Source organism: Anas platyrhynchos, chromosome 3, assembly GCF_047663525.1.
Source record: "Anas platyrhynchos isolate ZD024472 breed Pekin duck chromosome 3, IASCAAS_PekinDuck_T2T, whole genome shotgun sequence".
In the NCBI taxonomy this organism is placed as follows: domain Eukaryota; kingdom Metazoa; phylum Chordata; class Aves; order Anseriformes; family Anatidae; genus Anas; species Anas platyrhynchos.
Window position 1 is genome coordinate 8,602,956 of NC_092589.1, and position 21,722 is coordinate 8,624,677.

A 21,722-nucleotide genomic window follows, 5' to 3' on the forward strand; every position below is an offset into this window, starting at 1 on the left:
AGTAATGATGATCTGGATCAATCCAGACAGTGCAATGTTATTGTGTAAGCAAGAACATCCTTCTCTAAACCTGAAGAGTATCCTGCTCAGGCTGGATTCAGCAATGCACGTGGTAGAATCAATAATGTGTTTTATGGTTACTGGGGAGTAATGGATAAAACTCTAAAATGCACAGATCCATTCACATAAGCTAGAATGACTCTTCTAAAAGCCTGAAATGGCTTGTCCAATTCGCTGATAAAACTAACAGCAAATCCCCAACCTTGTTGCTGATGACTTTTGGATGCTTGTGGGATGAAGCTCTTCAGTGACAAAGTTAACAGCAACATAAATACAGTAAAACATTAAACCTCAATGAGTCATTCAATGGCAAATCAAATTCCAAGTATCACAAAGTTGAAGCCAAACCAATGGGGCAGTTACTTGCAAGCACTATTTGAGTTAGTGTGAGAACAAAACTAATGAGAAAATGAGAGCTAGACTTTGAACATCAGAAGCGACCTACCTGAATGCAAGTAGCTGTGTTTCTCTTATGGCCTCTGGAGCAAGAGAGAAGCTCCTGGGGCACAGCTCTGCTCAGTTAATGTGGCCACCTGAAATAGGTCAGATGAATCACGCTCTGAAAGAAGTCTCTTTTTTTTTTTTTTTTTTTTTTTCTGTGAATTGTCTGGGGAGCTCAGACGAATTCCCCATGGACATCCTGGACATGTAAGCATAATTCCAAACTGGTTCAATTTCTTCTGCTTATTTATCTGCATTTACTTATGTCCAGCTATCAGGAGGACTATTTAACCTCGTGGTTGCTGTGTGCAAAAGAACTAGAAAAAGGACTTCCAAAAAAATATATATATATCCAAAGGAATATATTCTGCAGCCTTTGGATACCATGCACCTGACTTTGTCATGTTTCTAGAGGAAACACTTCAGAGAACATTGGAAACCATGATTGCTGGCTTGAAAAAGACTAAATATAACTTTTAAGCAATGTTGTCATGTTCTCACAGGATAACCAATATCCTAAAAAACAATAACATGTCCTTGTTACCATGTGTATTACAATATTTCTATTGACTTCAGGACAAAGGAAGAACAGATCAATGTTCTCCAACCAAGTAGTCACAATCCTGTCTTATTGCTGCCAGTAGCTGCTTCCCCTGAGAGGTGGCTGGATGCACGTGAAACAGAGCCAAGAACATCTCTAAGTAACTAAGCCAGGCGTTTCTGAATTACTCTGAGGAGAAATGTTGAACTCTGTTAATCACCTGATTTCACAGAGATCATCCTCTGCATGAGGGATGTTTTAATAGGAGGTTTACGTTTTGGCAGCGTTGAAGCCGTGGATAACACCTTCACGTGTCCGATTTGCCAAGATAAGCATGATTAGGCTTCATTATTACTTGGACGGAGAAGCAGGTGCAATGTGAAGTGGGCCAGGCAGACTGAGTCACAGCATTTGGGCCTGGCTTGGTTGCTCCAGCCTCCTGGGCAGCTCAGAGCGCGTGTGGATCCTTAGCTCCACCTGAGCTCCTTCGGCTGAGGCTCCTAAGTAATTATAACAAACTAATGAGAAAGTGTGAAATCCTTGCCTGGGGCCTTGGGGACACAGCAGACTGGATTTCATGTTGAGCAAGCTCTGGCACAGCTTCAGTCCTCTGTGCTGTGCCGCACTTCTCCTCCACCAACATCTGAATTAATCCTTTCTTGTTTGGGCTTTGTTCTGTGCTATTTCCATGCCTCGGGCTGCCTGCGTTTCTAGCTGGCTCTGCTCTTACATGCTCCTCGTCGCTATAGTGAGTGAGTGCCTTTGACTTCAGATTGGGCTCCCATCTGTGTATTTAAAAGTAAAACGATTTCTAATGCTAATTGGGGTGAGGGAAAATGAGAGAAAGAGAGTTGAAAAATTCATATTGAATATTTATAAGCATCCTCAGTGCATTTGGTGAGGCTGGGATGAAAAGGTTTCTAAAAGGTTTCTAATTTCTGCTGTGAGGCACTTTGTTGCACTTCAACTCTGATGGCAGCTGAAGGAGTGGGGCCTGTGGGGCCCGCAAAGGCTCCCAACACATTTACTTGTGCCAGGTTTAGGCTGAATTTTCCATTGGTGTAATTACTGAGCAGTAATGGGATGAAAGAGCTCACCTGTGTGGGTTTATGGCCCCTTTTAAAGTCAGGAGCTGTGCTCTGTGGAGGAGAGATGCTTTGTGTTAGTGTACTTTTTAAAAAAATATTATTTAAATTGAGGGTGGATAGTTTTTTTTTTATTATCTTTTATTTATTTATTTATTTATTTTCTCTCCTTTGAGCAGACAATGGGTTTCTTCAGCACCAGTATTGGTTGGGGTCCCCACATGCCTGGCCCCGTATTGGTGCAGGCAAGGAGCCCCAAGGAAGGTCTCTGAAAGCCTGCCTGGATAAGGACTTCTTATGAATCTTACTCCCATTACTCTGAATTCAGTGATGATTAAGAACAGTGACCCAGGGGTAACTGTTCTTAGACATTGCATTTTTTAAATATTTTGTTCAGAATAAGTTGTTATGGACTGTTGGCTCCACTGGTAACTTGGGCGAGGAACCTTAGTAGTAGGTTCAGGTAAGCTGCTTTAGGATGATGTGGTATCAAGGAGAAACCACTGGAAGCGAGACGAGAAGCTCGCGGAGTACTGGAGGGATGCTCTTACATGATGCAGCAGGACAGGCTGCCTGTGAAGTCTGGGCAGAGATCAGTCCCCTTAAAATAGGCTGGGGCTGTCTGATCTGCTCTGGGCTTCTTCCTGTGTGTGCCATAATTTGCTTGTGAGACTTGCAAAATAGAGCCCTAAAGTGAGGCAGTAAAACTTGGTGTGAAAGATAAGCCTGGGAGCCAAGGTTCCTCTTTAGGCTTGTGTTGTTGTATCTGTCACCTCTTAACAGTACTGACAGGCTGTGAATTCTGGACCTCTCACTGAGTGCCAGGTAAAACACTGATCCTGCTGGCGGCTCTGGTCAGTATTTTTAAGCTTCTAGTTTTAGCATTTATTGGTGCTTCAGTACACATTTGCTACAGACATGCCCTGGCCAGATTACACTGATGCTTTTGCAGTTGTTATCAGGGTTAGCTGTGCCCAAGGTGGCCTAGGTGCTACCAGTTCAGAGCAAGGGACGGTCTGAGTTCAGGCTTTCTCTAGTTCCTTTTCTTTGAACCTTGGCATTGCTGTGCAGCTGATCTTGATGTCCTTTGCTTTCAGACAGACAAAATTAAGCCTGGTGCCACTGCGTATTGTGCAAGGGAAGCCTGGAAATGCAGTTGGACCTTCTTGGTCAAGCAGACAGAGCAGGATGGGAGCCATCTGCCCTGCCACAGCTGGGTGCTGCCCTGTCCTGGATCAGGCCCCCATGGGGAAGAGGCTGCCCTGTGCCTGCTTTTTCCTTATTGGAGCAGATGAGTAGCCAGGGGCTCAGCTGCAGACTGCCTTTAAACCATGGCTTTATCTTCTTTTTATTTCAATAATAATTGCACCTGGACAGCTCCGTCGCAGCAGTCATCTGATAAAAGCAGAGATGCCTCAGAGCCACAGGTACACTGAAACAGTGTACGACACGAAGCATTCCCTGATTCCTTCTGTACCGAATGGTACATCCTAGCCATTTTTCTTTCCAGATAAGACTCTCCCATTTAAAGAGTTATTTTCTTTCTTCCAGTTAGTTGAGCATTGAAATTTTAAAAGTAATTTTCTGGTCCTCATCCTTTTCAGGAAGGAGGTTAAGCGGGATTTCATCTTTACTTTAAGTAGCACTTCATCAAGGCGGTTTCAAAGCTAAAGAAAAGGAGGAAATGGGCTGATGTATGATGTATTGCTCCCCATTCTGTGTTGACTTTGTGATTGTTTTTGCTTCTGTTTTTTTTCAACTGTAATTTTATACAAATTATGGCAAGTAACGAAGTGCCCATAATTCCTGAGATTCTCGGAGTCCTTCTTTGTATTGGGCCATATTTATACATTAAGGCAATTGTAGACCCTCTCCTAACTCTTACTAATCCTCCTTACTTTAATTTTCAAGTGCTTTCCAGTAATTATTTATCTTACATAATTGCTAATTTTCCTGTGAGGGCAGGAAGCTTTGTTCCTGTCTTACAGAAAGCCTGAGCCACAAGGCTGAGTGCGTTACTCTTCCATGTTACGCGCACAGCCTGCTGCTGAAAGGGGATTTTACTCAAATACAGTCCCAGCTTTACAAGGAGCATATTACAGAGTAGCTGCTGCTGGTGAATCTTTGGAGCTTCTAACGCATGTGAGCCCTTCTGTTTTCATTTCACCTCATTGCATTCAGCATCCATTTTGCTCTGCAGAACTCCTAATGAGTGCTGACCTCCCAGAGAAACTAATAGCAGGATCATGAACCCCGCTGTGAGGTCCCTGTGTCCTGGCATTTGGCTGCTGCGGAGAAGTTACAGGGCCGGTAACAGGGGCTCATCAAAAGTGGAGCACGTCTGTGGCTGCTTGTGCTATTCACAGGTTTCACTGCAAAATCCTCATCAAAGTAGGCGACATCTTAGGCACTTTGCTGGCATCTGACTTCTCCTGCAAGCAAATTCATTAATTTTAAGGATTTACTGAAGAGATTAGTTTCTTCCTGCCCATCTCTTGGTTTCTGCTATTAAATATTCACCATTTGTGGTGTTTGATCATGTTCTGTGTCAGGTATTGCCTCACTTATCTCCCTTCCAGTCTACCTTCCCTTAACTCCATTGAGGGAGAGTGAAAACTGCAAATCATAAAATGTCTGAGTTTCCCAAAGGTTACTGGGACATTTGTGAGAAAAGTGGAAGAGTCTGAAATAAGTGAGTCGAGCTTATCCACAATTTTATCCATTTGGTCTCTTCCACTGTGATACAAACTGTAGTTGCTTTCACGTATGGCCAGAATTGAACACATTGATTTTAAAAGTTCACTATAAAATAGATTTCTTCATTCTAATTGCTCCTAGAAACTAGCCCTACATTGAAAATGGACAGCAAGTACATGTTATATATTTCCAGACATCTTCAGCATTGCTCAGAGTTTTCCTTAAAGGAAGAACAGAAGATTGATATTTGACTGGCATTGATTTGAGTGGTTGATACTGAGATACAAAGAGGGAAAGCAGCCTGATTGCACTGAGAGAATTAGAGGGGAAATTGGACCGCAGCTTCTGCTGCACAGTAATGGTTAGCACAGCTAGATGTATTTCAAGCCTTCACTGGTCTGACTACTAAGATTTTTCCTGCTTGTTTTTGAGGTGTAATGTACCCTACACAGGGGAAGAGCCATTTTCTGGAAAGTCACACCTATTGACAAACTCTGCATTATGGAAATACCCTGTTGTCTGTTTGGTGAAGACACCAGGTTTAGGCATTTTAAACATAGAACACAAACCTGTTTTGCTTTGTTTTGTTTTTAAAAAGAGATAAAACCAGATAGACTTTGAGCCTTAATTGGTGTGGGTAGGTGGGAGGTGTTGGAGACTTCTGTGGCCACTGATGTGAGCTTTTTGTGGTCTCTTTTCTCCTTCTGACTCAGCTGTGTTGTTTTTCACATGTATATGGAAGTGATACAAAATATTCTGGTTATTTGCCCAGAAAAGCTCTCCAGACACCCCTGCAAATCAGTTCCAAGGGACCACAATGATTTTGATGAAATATTTTTGACCTTCTATATGCATAAAAGCAGGACTTTTTATCAGAACAGAATGCTTTGATTTTTTTTTTTAAGTTACTTTGTATTAATATTTAATTCTAAAATTTGAATTTAAAATTTAATTTTAAAAGTAAAAATGAAATGCTTTGATTTCATTGATATTGAGTGTTTGAAATAACCTAAAAAGAAGGCTTTGCAGAAGAAAGAAAACCGTAGTCGTTTTTGGAATGTGCCCAAATGTAAAACTTTCAGAATTCACTGTGAAACTTCCATTCCCACGCCACTCCACATAAATGCCAAAATATATTTGCAGAACTGCAGCAGCCACACAGATAAATGTAATGAAACAGGAGATAATTTCATGGCAGGAAAATTATATCTGTGAACTGCATATACCTGTATAGAGGAATAGAATTTGTTTTATGACAGCAAGGTCCCGCTGCCCTTATTTACCCCAGGTTTTCACAATGAATATTCTGTCTAGACTTCAGCCTCAGCTTTTCAGTAAAGAAATTTGAGCTCCTGTTAAGAGGTTTACATTATTATGAAGTATAGACAATAAAAGAGAGATGGACAGGGCTGTCACGGTGGTTCTGGAATATGTCTTCTAAGTAATTACTTTACATGCAGGGTAATCTAATGTTTGAAGTTGAAATGTTCACAGCATTAACATGTAACTTCACAACAAGAGCCCTTTCCTTTTTTTTTTTTTTTTTCCAACTTCTACAAGTAGAAGCTTAGCTAAAGAATGTGCAGTTACTTGCTTGGATCTAAACGTTCAGCCAGATTGTCCTTGTTAAATTGGAATGAGGAAAAACTGTAGAACTTGAGATGCAAATGGGGCTTTCTAATTGACTTTGGAAGTGGTATGGTACTTTCTTAAGGAAATGTCTGTTCGCTTTCTCAAAGTGAAGTGTCTGCTAGCCTTCTGGTTGCTCTCTGCCAATCGTGCAGAGAGAGGTCCTTTTAATAAAGGAAGAGTATCGTCCTTCCCTGGCACCTGCCTTAGGTGGGCTGGAAAGCCCTCAGGAGGTGTTTGGTTGTTGCCTAAATGTCTTAAATATAAAGTTTGTCTCTTAAAGCTGTGAAAGACTGCTCCCACTCTGACACTGTGCAGGTGTCTGTCTGTTTTCTTGGTGTTCTTTCTGTATTCCATTTTTAAATTGTCCAGAAGAAATTCCAAATACCAGAGAGTGGAAATCACTCTGCTTTCTGCCTTACTGTTTATGGCATCAGGTCAGGGCATTATAATGGCTGAGGAAAGCGCTCGTGTAACGCCTTATTGCTGAAGGATGGTTTGTGATAGTTTCAAATCATTTGAAGTTCATTTTGTTCTTTTACTCTGGCTTTCTCAGGAAGTAGGAAATTGTCCTGATGTGATTTGGGAAGCCCTTCAGAAATACTGGCACTGCTGCCCTTAAACCTCAGGTGAAAGTAGTACCAAGCGTATGCAAGTAAAGTTACACATCCTCAACCTGTAGCAAAGACCCTTACTGCTGATGGGCACCTGTTTCAAAAGTAACTTGGAAGTGACATTCTCAAGAGTGCCTTGGGCCCTTTGGTGTAACTTCACTGGTCTTGTTTTGCAGACTCCCGAGTCACTTCACAGGTAAAAATGTTCCGTGTCATCCTTGTTAGCAGCCAATAACCTCATGATGTTTTTTCTCTCTTTTCCTCAGCTCCCTTTTCTAGATACTGGTTACTTCTTTTATCACAATGGCATTGCCAAGGCCAGGAGAAGACGCAGTCTTCAACACAAGCTTCACCTGGAAAAGGACTCCAGGGTAAGTGTTTTTTTCATTATTTTACCATTATTTTCACTGTTTTTTTTCCCCTATGTGACACAGCCTATTTTTTGAGCTCAAGATGACAATCAAATCTGTTGTTATGCCTACGTGCTTTTTTACATGCTTTATTTAAGCTTGGTGACTGCCATATGCACATGCCTCCAAACATGCTCAGCTATTGTCTGATTGTAACACTACAACTACTCCACATTATCAGAGATGTATCCCTTCTCCAATAAGATTAAGTGATGCCATAGCCTCCAGAGCATCTCAACGCACTCTGCACCTGCACTTTGGAAAGGGGCTGTCCAGGGTATGTCCCCTTTACAGTTGCCCCCCGCATCCTGCTGGTCCATGGGCTCTCCCATTAAGTTCACACTTAATGGTGTGAACTGTGACATTTCCTCTGGTCATGCAGGGATTTTTTCTTAGGGAAATGCACACCCTGGATGCTCTAAGGTTCTACGCTGTCAAACTTAAGTATTTCTTTAGAGGTTCCTGCTCTCATTCTGCAAGTTGTATGTTCCATTTGCAGAAGCATAAACCCCTCAAGACAGGGTTGGCAGTAGCAAATTCTATTTTATTTTCATCAGAGTTATTAGACCAAAATAGTACTGGGCTGGAGTGGGGCCAGGTAGCACAAAAAGTGTATTTACTGCCCAAATAAAGTAGATAAGCTTGATATCATGACAGCAAATAGATTATTTTTTTAATCCTTCAGTAGGCTTTAAACTCTCGGCATTGTGAGCAACAAAAAGAGAGAGGGAATAATTTTATCCAGACAGAATTTTATCGCCAGACATTATATGTTATTGGAACATTTGAAAATGAAAAAAAAAAAGAGTAGGAAGAAAAGAGGAAAAAAATAAGTTAAATAGGATTGTAATTGTTGTGACACCACAGGAAGCAAGTTTTGTTGAATTCCCAACTTAATTTTCCTACTTGTGCAGAAATTTCAAGTGGTTCTGGGCCCAGGTCCAGTGAGGATGCATGTGGCCAGTTGCTCCTGCGGCTGGGAGCTGTGCGAGTGAACCACAGAGCTTCCAGTGCTGCTTGTCCCCATCCCTTAATCCTGAGGTGCTGAGAGCTGAGTGCTGGCAGCTTCCTTGGGGCTGCTGCTGGTCTTTAAGTGCAGTAAGGTATTTCTTCCTCGCCCCCTTTTCTAAAGCAGGTAGCAGTTGGAGTCGGAGGGCTATGAGGAAGAGTTCAGCCTGCCTAGAACAGAAATTCTCAGGCTCCCTTCATTTTGTTTACCAAGCAGGGATCAGAAAGTAAACCTTTCAGAAACCACCTACAATTAGTAAATTCAATGCAAATGTACTGTGAGACGGGTCTTTTGCTACCCTGTACCACTCAATCTTGTTAAAAGCCGTGGCAGAAAAAGCATACAGCTGAGGGAGGGCATTGCGGGCTACTGGCTGAGTACAGTCATTGTCCAGAGTGTGTCCATACCAGAAACCAATATTTCTGTAAACTTCTGAAAAATTAACAAAATTTCTATGCTAGTTGTATGAACCCACCAATTCCCATTGCAGCCCCAGTATTTGATGGCTGAGCAGTCCCATCCTAATTCCAGACTGGTAATTCCATTGACTACCTATAGACCTTGTGCCTGTAGTAGCAAAAAGCTATTAAGAATAGCTTAAATGAATCTATCTCCTCTTTCAGAAGTGTTGTCTTTTGCAATCATCTGATATTTGTGGTCTCTAGGCTCTGAATTGGTTTCTGTCATGTGCAATGAAATCTCATTTTTGCTGTTAATCTCTGCTTCTTTTTGGTGTTGCATACCAATGCCTTGGCTCTCCTTGGCTTCAGTAATAAAGCCCTGTGGCTAACTAGGACTATCTCCTGTGTGAGGAAAAGGGTGCTCTTGGGTGTATTCTGACCTCGTGAGTTGCAGTGAGAGATGGAAGCACTGAGTGGGTTGGAAACAACATTTCCTTTCCACAAGTGACATGATGCTTTCTCATCTAGCCCTGCTACATACTCTGTGCACTTAAATAGTCTTTGGGCTCTTACGATATCTTACAGGTTGGTCACTTTTTGTAATACAGTTTGAGAGCAATTTAAAAACTTACTTTTATTTTCCTTCTTACTTTTGTATGTGGAATTTGGAGAAATCATTAAAATTCCTGTCATTTTTGTGTATCAGTGAAAACATCAGTTGTGTTGACAGTACTTAATTTCAAACTCCAAAAATAATTTCTGAGTTTAATGGCAGCTTTCTACACCATTTATACTCAATTTTACTTAGCAACAGATGTCAGCACTGTCATGGTTAATATGTTAACACATGAAGCCAAAAATAAAATGTTCCTGTTTCTGGGCTAGTGAGGAAACAAACTGCCTGCTTGCACCACAGAGCCTTACAAACCTCTCAGGAACTGCTATGCACATGCTGCAGTTGCTTATCCCTACCCAAATTCTGTGAGAAACAGGGCTACAGTTATTCTGTATACTTTTCACTTTTACAGGGATTACAATTCCTAGCTAATCTTAATTATTAGTTGAAAAACAGCACAGATGTTCGCTCAATTAATTAATGTTCTTTAATCAAGTAAGTCCCTTGAGGGACCATGTCAGTTTTCCAAGAGTCTGGGGAGATAGATGGCAGAGCTCTATGCAAACAGGTTACCGCATCATTTTCATGCTCTGTATGTCTTTTGAAAAGCTTCAAAAAGCTTTTTTTTTTTTTTTTTTTTGCATAACATTTGCAGCATGCTTTTACCAAAATAATTTGGAGATCTGCGAAAAATGTGGAGTGGTTGCGTGATAAGTCATTGCTCTCAAGAGAGCAGGAGCGTAGCATTATTAAGATGCCTTCCTAGAGATCCAGTAAGAACTGAATATTCATCCTGAGGAACAGCCTCAAATACGATTAATTTGACATTATTTAATACATTAGTGTTGCTGAAGCCTGAAGCAGTGATGGCAGCAGGTGAGGGTGTGCATAAAAGTGTCATTTGCGTTGTGCTATTGAGCTGTTCGAGGTAGAGGTGCAGGTGCATGAAGCTCTGTGGCTTTTGCTGCCAGCAGAGTCCTTGCAGAGACCCTCATTCACAAGATGGCAAATGCCAAAGAGCGTTGAACCATCTCAAAGGGAGGCTGTTCTGTTACTGAATTTGCATCCTGCGAGGTACAGAGGACTTGCCAGCAGAGGTTTGTTCAGAAACAACTCTCCTTCATCAGTTGCAAATTTCCATATTTTGCAGGTGCACTTTTATTTTCTTATTTTTCCTTACATATCTTTGGGGCTGAATAGGTTTGGGGAAAGAAAAAGATTCTCTTGAACATCTTTACATGTGAAAGCTGGAACTTTCAATAAGACGTAGCAGAAAGATACCCAGCACTCCCCATGAGAGACTGCATTTTCATCTGCCTTTATCTGTTAATTGTTTCAATTGAAATTTCTCAGACCAAAAGGTCAGCCATCAGGCTTGGTTTGCTTTGGGACCCTTCACTTCAGTAGCTGCTGTTCTTTGCCCTGGAGCTGCAAGCAAGGAGGCAGTCCTTGCTCTGGTCCATGGGAGGAGGAAATAACAGGGTGACAGCAAGGGACAAGTTCAGGAGTGACGTAAAGCCAGTGATGAGCCAGAGTAGGATGGAGCATTATCCTGCCAGACATCAGCATGAAGGTGAGGAGAGGATAAGTGGGACAGGCTGGAACAAGAGCCCAGAGTCAGAAGAAAGGATTGAGTGATTGGGCATGGAGTTGTCTCCTGAGCTGAGGAGGACTTTGGGCCCAAGGGGTAGACTGAGGGACTGAAAACAGAGCAGCCACGCTGATGTGAAAGCACGCTGCCTCCTGAGCAAGGGCACAGCAGTAGTGAGGTGACATTTTCCACGTGAAACTTCCATGGGAGTGAGGGGAAATACAGCTTCTGTAAGAGCAAACTTTTTTTATAATTACGTGGAGCACTGAGACCTTCCAGCAATGTGATTGCTCTGGAGAAATAAATCAGAAATGTGGAGATATTTCATACTGTCATATTCGACAGGTTTCCTATCTTTGAAGGTACAGCAGAGGCAGGGTGGGATTGCTCCACCATAGCTGAAAGAAAGCCATGGGATTTCCTTCATTTCATTTTCAAAACTGCTTCAGATTCTGGGTCTCTATAGGAAGACTAAACTATATTATTAATAAATGTTTTGAAAAGTGGCCACATAAATAAAAGGAAAGAAAAAAATACACAGTCCTTATGTTACCTTTTAGAGCCATACTTTTGTATTTTTGCTGTTGTTGTGTATCTTCTGTTAGTAAATAGTCTTCCACTGAAGGACCAAGAGTTGAAACACCGTTTGTTCTCTCAAAGATTATTTTTGCTTTCTTTCAAGTTTTAGATAAAACCATTCTCCTCCCACACAGTCTCTCCTGTCAGACAGCTGCCAAGATTAATCCCACTCAAGAAAGCAGCTTTAATATACAGAGCAGAGCTGAGTCCCATTACTGATATCTATATGCAAGTGCATCTGTGTTGGTGCTAGGGGAATAAATATATATGTGTGGAGAGGGGGAAGGTGCAATGAAAATCTTCCACTGAGAGTGAGTGAGTTTGGCACTTAGCTGATGACTTCTCTGGAAATAAACATCCCAGGGAATGGCAATTGTCGTGTTTTCCGAAAGGGGTTAGGCTGGGAGGCTCAGCTGATGCACGTGCCTGTACAGGTGCGCAGCTTCTTCTGGATGCCTGGGGTTGCCAGTCCTCCCAAATTGCTGCTATCATGAGACAAGGGAAGCAAAGGGAGTTATAAATGTAGAAGATCCAAGCTTTTAATTAAATACCTCCCAACCTTCCATATCCTTCCTCACCTTAGCTCCCTGCTCTGCCCCCGTAATGTGACTGGCTTTTGGTTGGGCCATTGCCTCAGGTCCACTGATGGTGCTGCCCTGGGCTTTGCCTTCACCAGCCTCATTAGTCTTTGTCGGCTCTCTCAGTAGTCTTTTATCTTCCTCTCTCCTCTTTGGCTGTCTGTTTTTTTTTGTTGTGCTGGGACACGTGCCCCCCAGCTCCCTTGCTGCCCCACCACTTGCCTGCTGCACGAAGGCAGAAGTGCCCCGTGCTGCCAGAGCCTGCGTGTTTCATCTGCAGTCACCTCCAGCAGGGGGAAGGAGAGCTGGCAGCTTGGTTAGAGCCACCGCTGCTTTGCAGGCAGCCGCCCTCAGCAACGGCACTGCAGCATAAGCCAACTTTCAGTAGCTTTTCTGGCAGCAGTAGTGGGAGGCTTGACGTCGCCTAAAGAGGGAGCCTTTTATCCCATTCCACTTGATGCCAGCACAGATCCTGCCTTCTGCAGATGTCAAGATGCTCCTGATGAGATCAGAAGCCAGTTTTCCTCAGTTCTTCAGTGAGCACAGAGCAAAGTGACCTGGGGCTGCAAGTGACAGGAGCCATTGCCCTGCAGCTTTCCTTGCGGATTTGGTCAGATCTCTGTAACTGCTGACGGAGGTGTAACCTGTTTCCTCGTCCTTCTGGTACCAATGACTGGCAATTCTGTCCCTGAAACATATCAATAATATTTAAATTATTTTTATTAAAATGGCAGAATTTGGCTTCTTCAGTTCTGTTTCACGTCCCCCTTCTTGCCTTCCCAACTTCTCAGCCAATGACCAGTATTTTCCTTCCCTGATAAGCTCCTGAACAAAGCTTGGAAGGTATCCTGAGACGCTTCCTATCTCTGAGAAGAGAGCTAGCTCCCTCCCAAAAGCAAAGGGGCAGCAGTACCCATATCCATCCCATAGGAAAGGGGCAGCACTCGACCTGTGCACTGCTAATGACTCCTTTTGCAGGCAGAGGGGTTAATTTCCAAGCAGTTCACCACAGCAGTGACCCCAGATCTGTGGAAAGCTTTCAGCATCTGTGTGGAACAGCATTGTGAGCATAATGCCCAAGACTTACTGACCCATCTCAAATCTGGAGGGAAAGCATCAGGTCCCCCAGCCAGTTCTCTGCCACACAGGGAGGTGTGGATGTGTGCGTGAGGGTAGAGAGACAGGAGAGAATAGCAGGATAAAAAACTGTTCACATTTTTAGCTCTTTTATGTAAATTTGTGCTGCAGATGATAGAGGTGACAGACTTCCCAGAGAAGGCTCTTTGGAGTTTTGCCCTAATACATGGTCTGACTAGGCTGACATGCTGGTAGGATCACGCCTAAGAAAAGTTTGGAACTGCTGTAAATTTTATGAGACTGTTGGGCAGTATTACACAAGCATTGGTGTTATCCTTTGGAAGGAAATGGAACATTAAGTAATAAAAGCTCTGTTTAAGCACCTGTAATAAATATTGAACGACCAAGGAAAACTCATTAGAGGAAATATCTTCTTTCCAATGCTGAAACAAAACCAGCCACCCTCCAAACTACACACTATTCATTAAAACTGCATTGCCAGCTTGATCACCAAACAAGAGCTGAAGACATCTTTGCCAACACAAAGCATGCTGGGCAGAAAACAGATAGCGTCTTCAATGAATGGATCACCGTTTTATCTGTTCCTGTAGTAAGTTGTCTTGCACTTTATCCAGTGCATGTGAGGAAGGGCTTCTGCGAGTCTGTTCCAGTTCAGTGGGAGGCCTGATTCTTTTAGAAATAACTTTCTCAGTTTGACAGGATCTTGAACTGTATTTGTTTTGCTTTCCCATACAGGTCGGGGTCCTTTTCTAAGATTTTGTACTTCTAATTCATAATGAAGCTAGATGACAAGCATTGTAAGAGGAGGGAAAAAATTATTGAACGAACTCTAGTCATCCATATATATTAGATAAACTGGTGAGTGGTCTGGTGTATGTCTTGTTACTGAGAGAATTTACCACTTACATGAAACATTTTGCTTTTATGCTATTTAGACAAATTGCAGATAGCGGTCAATCACAGCTAGTAGGACAAAGCTAAGTAAGGGTAGGAAGTCTGCATGTCATATGATCTTTGTCATTCCAAGAAAAGTGAAAATTCAGTGAAGTAGTAAATTTGATTCATGACTGTTGTCAGTGTGTGACTCTTATCACTACAAGTAGTGATTGCTAAATTCTCTATGATTGTTTTTTGAAAACTGAACCTGAGGTGGTCCTATTTCTAGCTCTCCCCAGTCTCTTATAAACTCTGTACATGCCCAAAAAGAGCTGGATGAAAATGAACAGCCCACAGAAAGCCCTGTGCAGCTGCTTGGCAGAGATGATCAACAGTGGCTCCAGCTTTAAGGCATATAGCTGCTCTTTAATTGAGATATCAGGAGATAGCTCATAAGAGCCAGTTTCTGTAATAAGAGTAAAAAGAAACTTATAAAAGTACCGAGGCCTAGAGTCACCCAGACACTTAAGCTGTCACTTAGGTTGATGCAGGAGTCCCCTTCACCTCCGAGGAAATCTGTTGAGCATATGGTGAAAAATTTCCAGTTTCCAAGTTCGAATTTCTGATGTTAAGTGCAATATTGCTGGCTTGTATATAGAAGCTATATATTGTTTCCATGATGTGCAATGCAGTTCTAATGTAAACCGTCACAACACTGCTGAGATAGAAAATAGAGTATTTCAAACAATTTGCTAGTGGAGCGAGTGCAGTTATATCCAGCCCTATGTAAAAGCTAAGCTGAATTGCCCTATTACTTTGCAACTAGAAAGGCAGTCATGGGGATGGGGGGGGGAGAACAGCAAAAATCAATCCAGCAACATCAGCATTAAAGAAAGTTGGAAATCTTGTATAGCTATATTGTATGAAAAAGGACCATTAGCTCCACATAATAAAATAACAGACTATCAAAATGACACTGAGCTCAAACATGCATGTGGTTTTTATGGAAATACTGTATAACTAAAATTGCAGGGTAAGCTAAAACTATTGCTATTAGGAAGGGAAAAAAAAACTACGGCAAGATAATAGATTGGTAAGTGAAGACGATGCTTTGCAGACTCCCGTGGAATTTTCCAAAAATAAAAGTACTGCCATGGTGCAGTCCTGGTGCATGGGGGGCCGTGGAGTCCACGTGGCCAGGGCTTTGAAGTGAAGGTCCGACAGCCATTGAAACAGGCTTGGGCTGCTTCTGCCCCGGGCCTGAGAGGGCTTGGATGATCTCTTGGCATTGCTTCTAGTCCCATGTTGTATCATTTTCATAATGCTGAAAGTGATGCTCAGGATAACATGGAGTAAGGTGATAAAATGAGTTCTATCCCTCAGAAATATCTGTAGCCATGTGGGAAGTTCAGTAATTTTACAGAAATCTGTTGAGACAGCTGACCACCTTCAGCCTCTGCTCTGCTGCCTGCAAATTGCTGAGTTGGCATTAGTTGCATTGCTGATCTTTGTTCTCTTGACAGCACCCTCGTGCTCCAGTCTCCCTCTGCTTTTTCTGTCTCCTCTGGTTTCCTGTCTCGAGAACAGTCTGAGCATTAGTGTGGGCATTGCCTTTGTTATTTGCCTGTGCAGCTTGCAGCTTTCACTCTTTGATGGGGTCTGTTTAATGTTATAATGCGAGCAGTGGTGAGAGTATACGACGCTTGTGCTGGTGAGATGCAGGCAGCTGCTGCTCGGCCTTCTCCAGGCTGCAGTTGTGCCGGAGTGCACTGGCTCCACACGCTGATGCTGATGCCTCTCCTTGCTCTTGGCAAGGCTCAGTTCAGGACAGCAGGCATTGCCTTGGAGGGGTTTAGCTGCAGCCTGAGAGCACTTGTGCTTGGTGACGGCAGAAAAGGTAGGGTGCAATGCATGCTTTCCCTTCCCATTCACTGGTGCTTGAGCTGTGATACAACCCAGACTGCCATGCAAGAGCCTGTCTTCAGGGTTAACTTTGCTTTAAGTTTAGAGCACCTGTGTACTGTTCAGCTGTACTTTCGTGTTGTAAACAAATTAATTGCATACAAGAACTTCCCCAGGAACAATACAAGGCATTTCATAGTCTGTTTTCTGGAAAATCCCTAATCCAAACACAAAATTTGGGATACTGGAGACTGGAAAACTGAGAGTTAAATCCTTTTAAAAGACTGAAAATAAATGAGTTGACATATACACTGGGAATAATCTAGAATTAGTCAAAATGTTGTGCTATTGATAGCATATGATGCCCATGTATTTTAGACTTTGCCACAGCAGATTAAGAATGGAAGAAAATTAATTTCTAACAGTTTATTCTTTCTTGATGTTAGTAAATCAGCTGTTAAAATAGACTTTATGTGTACATGAGATGTACAAAACCATTCATTTTATGACATTCACTGCACTGCCTTGTACTTATTGCCAAGGATGAACAGTTAAATCAAAAGCAACATAAGAAGACTTGAACATTTTTTGCATTGGTGTAGTTTCTGGGATATCTGTGATGTTTAAAAACAAAATAAAAAGCCCTCTCTACTAAGAGATTTGAGCTAAAGGAATTGATATAATGGTATAAGTTAATGTATCACATAATAAATGTCTTATGTAGTGCATCCGCTCATGCCATTTCACATGCTTTTTACTGTTGTTTAAAATTTAATGAGTGTTTCCTTTGTGAATGGCATTTCAGCCTATTGTTTTTTTGCAATCTGTTCCAAACACTGTTGCTACAAGCATTCTATGTTTCCAGTTCTACAAAGCATGTGTGCTGCATCCCACATATAAGATTTTTTTTTTTTTGCCACAAACTCAACAGCCCAGAAGCCACCAAGGATTTACAAATATATCTGTGAAAGCACTGCTTGTATGCATGATGCATTCCATGAATACAAAAAAGAGTTTAAAAAGGTCAGAGAAAGTTGATTGCAGTATTTGGAGATAGACTGGAAATGAATTAAAGGTTTCAATTTAAATTGTTTCTGAATAGTTTTCTGCAGTAATTATTTGAAGCTGCATTGGAACATGGCTTCTCAGTAAAATGGATGCCTTGAATGTCTGAGAATAGCCAACAGTAATTAAAATGCTAATATGTATGTCATGGGTTGATGAAGTTGCATAATGCTTCTTGGCCTTGTAAACTTCCATGCTGAGGGGTAGGACAGGACTGGGTAGAATAAAACATTGTGGAAAGACTAATAAATACCATAACATCACCACGTGATTTATTTAGTTTTCCTCCTTAGGTATATAATATCAGCTCCACACTGTCATAAATGGGCTCTGGTCAATATTACAACTTTGTCTGCTTACATGAAATGGTATCTGGATGGCCTCATTTAAGTAAAGATACTGCTTTATGTTCTGTATTGATACATGGCTACTGCTGAGAAGAAATACACTCTTACTATGCATACAGAGTTAATATTTCATAAATGTAAATAGTCTGTCTCCATTCCTTTTACCTCCATTGATTGCAAACATTATTCTTTCATACATAGGAATACACAGTCGTGGGTCTGTGAGCCTTGCAAACTTGAAGTCTTCACAGAAGAACCAGGATTGCCAGATCTAATTGTTTCTTCTATGCTACTGGTCTTACGCTAAGCTGATTACTGCTTGGCTCCATCTTATGTAACACTGCAGTGCTATGCTGAACATTAATAGCTGGTTCTCTTCTTCCTCGCCACCTCCACACACTCTTTCCTCTTTCTTTTCTTTGGAGGAAGTCCAAGTGCTATGGTTGCATCCTCATCGAAAAGCAGAAAAATAAAATAAGCCTCGGTGGTGAGAAGATGCCCTGTGTTTTGTCTTGAAGGCTGAGTGATTGATTACATTTGCTCCTATCTAACTTGGCTTTGTCATCTAGCAGATATGATAAACTCAGTCCTGAGCCTATCTTCCGTGCTACTCCACTGATTTCCCTGGCGCTCAGCCAGCTTTCCCCTGCAGAGCTGCTGGATCGCTGGATTGCTTTTGTCCTACACGTGGTTCGGCCAAAGTCAGCGTCATGGTGCCTGGAGGCATTCGCTTCCTGGTGAACCAAGGAGCTCTTGGCTCCGGCTGGTAGCTGCTATCCCAGCCCTTCTGCTTGGTGTAGCTGCCTGCTAGGCAGTGTCTGCAGAGTGTCTCGCAAACATGAGGTACCTTTTATAAACCCTTTAAGTACCATTATTATTGCTCTTTTCTCCAACTCACAACAGGCTGAAGTTTTCTTGTAATAGCCTGCCTCTCACATTGCATGGGTCTGATGCTGGGGGGCAACAAGCAATCTCTGAGAGTTTGGACAAAAATCTGATTTTCTAAGGCCAGGAGACACTCCTGTAATTGAACAGTGCTTTCTTTATTCTCTTTTATGAACTGTGATGCTACCATGGGAAAATGTTCATTGGAATCCATTTTATTTCTTTTGGAACATGAGCTCTTCCTGGAATAATTCCCTTGATTGCTATAGGAAGAGGATTTCTGTCTGGACTACTTATTTTCTGAAAAGAAGAAGGGAGACCTGCATGTTAAATATTTTTCCCCTTGTTTCTTGACCTAACAATATTCATATTGCATCATTCTCAGGGATCTTTTTCCCAGTTGTGCAAGGCATGTTACAAGAAAATCTTAAGAAAAAATTTCCATAGGGTAATCAAATCAAAATTACTATTATTTTTGTACAGGAGAAAAAAAAAAGTTGAAAAATGTTGAAAAGTTGAAAATTTCAATTGCTTTATTTCTGATTGTGCAACAGTAAAGCAACAGGAACATAGTCCAAATTTTCATACTCAAAATAATGAATCAGTCAAAAATACTTTATTGCACCAAGTTATTTCATTTAGTTAAAAGCTTGTTTCAACATTTCCAGTTGGAACTTTTTAATATTTTCTTCAGTTTCAGTATTTCCTTCAAAATGAAAATCCTATTTCCAGATATCCCTAGGTCTGACTCCATTTTCCATAATGATGTGAAAACTGCATTTCATGCAAGGACAAGTAGGTAGTACGGGACAGCCTCTGAAACAAGCACCTGATTATTGTCCAGAACTGCAGCCATCTTCTGCTCCCAGAAATGGGGAATTATTTGCCGTCAAAGGGAGAAACTTCTGCAGCAACTTGCCATAGCAAAAATAAAAATAAAATTAGGTTTTGTTTAATTGCAGTGGTGGTATATGCAGGCTTTGAAGCAATTTGGAATTTAATTATGAAATGTTTCAATTTTTGCATGCTTGGAAAAAAAAATCTGAGCATATGAAAGAAATGCAAATTTCAGATTGGGATTAGAAGGTGTGAACATTGCTTTTAGGGGCATGAGTCACAGTGAAGTCTACTTGTGTTGTGCCATTCGCTGTGGAACATTGAATGTTTTTGCACAGAGAAAGGATGTGTTTCAGTATAGACAGCTGTCCACCTGAGAACGTTGTTTGTCAGGAAAATCTACCTATTGCGTTTTTCTTATTAGCACTGTTCTTAAGAACTGTGTGCAAGGTGAATTACCTGCCTGACTTGAAACAATGAATAATTCAGTCTAAACCAGAAAGTCAAATAAATCTTTCCAATAAATCTTTCCAAATACTTTACATCTGCCTGCAAAACAGATGACTGGGAAGAGGGCTGGCTTGGTGATTTTGTACTTGCAGATCTCCCACTGAAATGATCAGCCTGTCCATCTGAAATAATTTGTGGTATTTTACAGAATGTAATGAACTAATCATTAACTACAGGATTCAAAACATTCTTCAAACATGGATTATGTCCTTTTTACAAATGCTGCCAATAAATAGAGAGGATTTTAAAGTTTCTAAAACAGCATATAGCAAAGCAGAGCAGAAGCACAAGTAGATTCCAGATGCAGTCTGCTGTTCCAAAGGAAGGAAAAAGAAAAAAAAATAGGTTGGATTATAGCCATTTGTGGTGTTCAGTGGTCTTTACAGCACCTGGGCAATAAGAAAACTGAGATGAGAACAGCAGGGAAAAAATAAAAAACAAGAGATTAGTGCAGATCCTCTGAAGCCCAAAAGACTTAGACAAAGGACAGTAACCTTAAACTGTAATTACTGTTGTCATTTAGCGTTTCCACATGCACGATCTAGAGGCTCAAGGGAAATTACTGTGCTAGAGGCTATCTAAGCGTAAAATAATAACAGAGTTGCATGGAGGCATTTGTCCCTGGGTATGATGAAGCACTAGTGGTCCTGCCTCCGCTCCTGTCCCTGCTTCCCCAGGGCTCGTTCCAGCTTCTCTCAGGACTGCCCCTTTCCATCCTGGGTAGCAGCAGCAGATGGAGAAAGCATGTTCACCTCCAGCCTAGTAGGGATTTGAGTAAGAGGTCTTTGTGCTCAAGAGACCGTAACCTAAATAACATTTTCATTCTTTGCTGCTCAATAAGTAACTCCTTTTTTTACATAATCTAAGCTCAAGTTATTTGGCTGAACACACTGCAATGTATCCATTTAACATATATAGCTGCAGCATTTTCCAGAAGGGAAAATCTAGCCCTCGACCCCTTGCATTCTACAGTGGAAGCAGAAAGCCAGGCAGCTGGGTATCTTTGTGCTGCTTCAGGCTCCCCAAAAACATGTTGATCAGCAGGGGAAAGGGTGGTTTGTCAGAGAGATGTATCAGTGACTTCTCAGCACTAGGGCTGTGTAGGTGTTGCACAGGTTTTATTAGAGTGTTTGCTCGTGGAATTTGGAGCTCTCTTGGGGCTCTGCAAGTAGGAAGCTGGCATTTAGCTCCTTCCCTTCTCCTGCCCCAGCTGCCAGCAGCAGCAGTGTAACACCAGGACAAGGCATCTTTTTAGCACTGCCTCCACGCTGAGGTTCTGTCTCCACTCAGCACATTACCGTCAGATGTAGATGTGCAATGAAATGAAAAATAGTTTTCATCTCCTTTAGGAGGTAATTCGAAACCTCCTTTACTGTGTTTTCTCTGATTAAAATAGTGGCTGTTTACCTACTCTGAGTACTGATTTGGATGAGACATGAAGAATGATTTCCTTCAGTTTTTTTTTTTTTGTTTTTTTTTTTTTTTTTGTGTTTGTTTATTTATTTATTTTTTAATCAAGTTCTGAGTTAAACTGAGAAGAGACTTAAGAGGGGGACAAATAGCAGACATCTTATCTCAGTTGTGCCAAGGGCGTTTTTTTCTTTTCAGACATACTTTCCATAAGAACCTCAGATACTTATTTTACTGGACAAGACAATAGTTTTCCAGGACTCTGTTTACATAACAGATGTTAGGGAAAAACAAACAAAATAACCATCTGCTTCCTTTACCCCTGATCACATCATGACCTCCATTGCATGCTTGTGTAGGGTATGAGGGGCTCATGCTCTCTGCCTGTCTAAAAGTTGCCTTCGTGGTGAGTTGTGATACGGAGAAGAGAAACTCCCCTGGAGAGTTTTCAGTACCTATAGGCAAGTGTGGAGGAAGAAGGTACCTGGCTTAAATGGGAGGGAGAAGAAACACATAAAGCAACAACACATGGTTCAAGTGG

At 41.7% G+C, this 21,722-nt stretch overlaps 1 protein-coding gene across 1 annotated transcript in view; it reads left to right on the forward strand.

Moving 5' to 3' along the window:
- The window catches only part of PCSK2 (proprotein convertase subtilisin/kexin type 2), a 102,126-nt gene that overhangs the window by 13,346 nt on the left and 67,058 nt on the right, over positions 1-21,722 (forward strand). The window contains exon 2 of the mRNA XM_038176923.2: positions 7,334-7,438. Within this exon, the coding sequence (XP_038032851.1) occupies positions 7,334-7,438 (105 nt within the window). The remainder of the gene's footprint in view (positions 1-7,333; positions 7,439-21,722) is intronic.